General features: G+C 51.6%; 1 protein-coding gene across 1 annotated transcript in view; it reads left to right on the forward strand.

The window, feature by feature from the left end:
* ITSN1 (intersectin 1) overlaps positions 1-2,225 on the forward strand; it is a 94,258-nt gene that overhangs the window by 31,851 nt on the left and 60,182 nt on the right. Inside the window, exons 2-3 of the mRNA XM_029965893.1 lie at positions 776-949; positions 1,512-1,628. Of these exons, the coding sequence (XP_029821753.1) occupies positions 776-949; positions 1,512-1,628 (291 nt within the window). The remainder of the gene's footprint in view (positions 1-775; positions 950-1,511; positions 1,629-2,225) is intronic.

Genomic DNA, 2,225 nt, shown 5'->3' on the forward strand with positions numbered 1-2,225 from the left:
TCCCAGCCAGGAATTCCTTCCCAATGTCCCACCTAAATGTCCTAAGAAAAGGGAACAGTGCCTCTGATAAGCTGCCTGCAGCAATGGGGTTTGATCTGCTGCCACTCAGGTTTTACAGTCACAAATAAAACCTTAAGAAAACAATGAAACTGGACAGAGCAAATACAGGTTTAAGTGAGAAAAGGCAGAATAAATTTAACCCCCTACAAAAATCAGCAAAATCTGGGATTCCCTTTCTCTCATTCCCTGTACACTTGATCCCAGCTGTTTGCTTGTTCTTGCCACTGGCTTGACTGGCCCTTTTTAACCTCCCTGTTCTCCCTGTAACTCTGCTCACCCCTAAAACACTCATTACTGTGCTGTCCCCATTAGCTTTGCCCCGTTTCATCCCAGCAAGAGCTGGGAGTACTGATCCTGCAGCTCCTTGTGCAGGCTGGGGGTTCATTCCTGCCTGGAGCTCACGGTGCTGCTCTTCCTTCAGTTCCAGGCCAACAATTCCTCTCTTAGCAAACCCTCAGGGACTTCCTGGGGCAGTGCAGCACCCAGGGTGGTGTTCTGTGTAGGCAAACCATTCCTGTCTTAGCAAACCCTCAGGGACTTCCTGGGGCAGTGCAGCACCCAGCGTGGTGTTCTGTGCTCACACCTCAGTGGGGTGCTGCTCCCTCTGCCCTGGGGGGTGCAGGTTCCCCCTGGGATCCTCTCCCCACCCTGGGGAGGCTGCAGGCGTTGTCTCCAGTGTCTCACCCAGCACAACTCTCTCCTTTCTCGCCCGTAGGTCTCGGGGGCATTGCCAACATGCCGTCCCTCGGCTCCGTGGCCCCGGTGCCCATGGCCTCCATGCCGGTGGTGGGGATGTCCCCCCCCCTAGTGTCCTCCGTCCCCGCCGTCCCTCCCCTGGCTAACGGAGCTCCCGCTGTCATCCAGCCTCTGCCTGCTTTCGCTCACCCCGGTACGCTCAGCTCCCTCCTCTGCCATTAACCCTGCCCTGCCTCTCCCCCTGGAGCCAGAGGGCAGCACACGGGCCAGCAGCCTTTCTAAGGATGCCTTTGGGTAAGGACTGGGCTGGGCTCGAGCCCGGTGGCACTGGGTGGCACTGGGAGGAGAGTGAAAGGAGGAGTGTGGACGTGTCCCACTGCAGCAGTCTGTCACGGGGAGAAAATGGAATACCTCTCGGAGAAATCACCTGGTGCCAGGAAATTGGGCCTCTCCTGTCTCTTTATAACTGTTAAGTACTGCTGGTTAGGAGGGCTGTAAAATACTGGGCTACAGATCTTTATCCACAATGTATTTTGATGTCAACAGGGTTTGCAGAAAACTGCAAAAGGAAAAAAAACATGAGGGAAGAGCCCTCGTGTTTCCCCCTGTTCTGTTGGACTCCCTTACCTTTATACTGTTAAAGAGATCCCATCAGACCCAGAGTGCTTGTGTCATGTTAGGAGCTGACTGAATGCCCTGGACATTCTCCAGTTTGAAGTGTTAGCACTGATAAATCCCTGTTTTCTCCTTCACAGCCACATTGCCAAAGAGTTCTTCCTTCAGCAGATCCGGGCCAGGAGCTCAGCTCAATGCAAAGCTGCAGAAGGCACAGTCCTTCGATGTGCCCAGGTGGGTCGTGGGGCAGGGGCTGGGTAAATGTGAGCATTTGGGTCCCCCACACTTGGAAAAACTCCTTTCTCTTTCACAAAGTTGTTTTCTGAAATAATATTTCCTGCAGAAACCAATCCCTGCTGAGGTACCACTCCAGCCTTTCATGGGATGCTGTGGTTTTACAGGGAATGCTCCAGGAGCAGGAAACCATGGAAATACAATAATTAACTATTAACAGTGTTGACACTTCTCTCAAGCTCTTGAAAACTTAATTTTTAGGAAAGCCTTTGCCCCTGTAAACACAACATGGGTTGTGCAGTACTGCACAGACACTCCTGGAAGTGTGACAACACATGTATCATTTCAAATTGACAACTCTTGGTTGTTTTTAAAAGCAAATTGTTTAATAGCTCTCGTATTTTAAATGCACTCCACACACTTGTTTCTTCTCTATTCTTCAAGTTCTGAGTGAAAAATCAACTTTTTATATTTAGGGCTTTTAGATTATTTCAAGGCTCAGAGCCCTGCTGGCCATCAGTGGTGTCCCCAGGGCTCCATACTGGGACCAGTGTGAGCTGATCCCTTCCCCAGTGACACAGGGGGCTCGGGGGCACCCTCAGCAGCTTTCAGGTGACCCC

The sequence above is a fragment of the Manacus vitellinus genome, unplaced genomic scaffold (genome assembly GCF_001715985.3).
Source record: "Manacus vitellinus isolate BGI_N305 unplaced genomic scaffold, ASM171598v3 scaffold_122_pilon, whole genome shotgun sequence".
NCBI classification, from domain to species: Eukaryota; Metazoa; Chordata; class Aves; order Passeriformes; family Pipridae; genus Manacus; species Manacus vitellinus.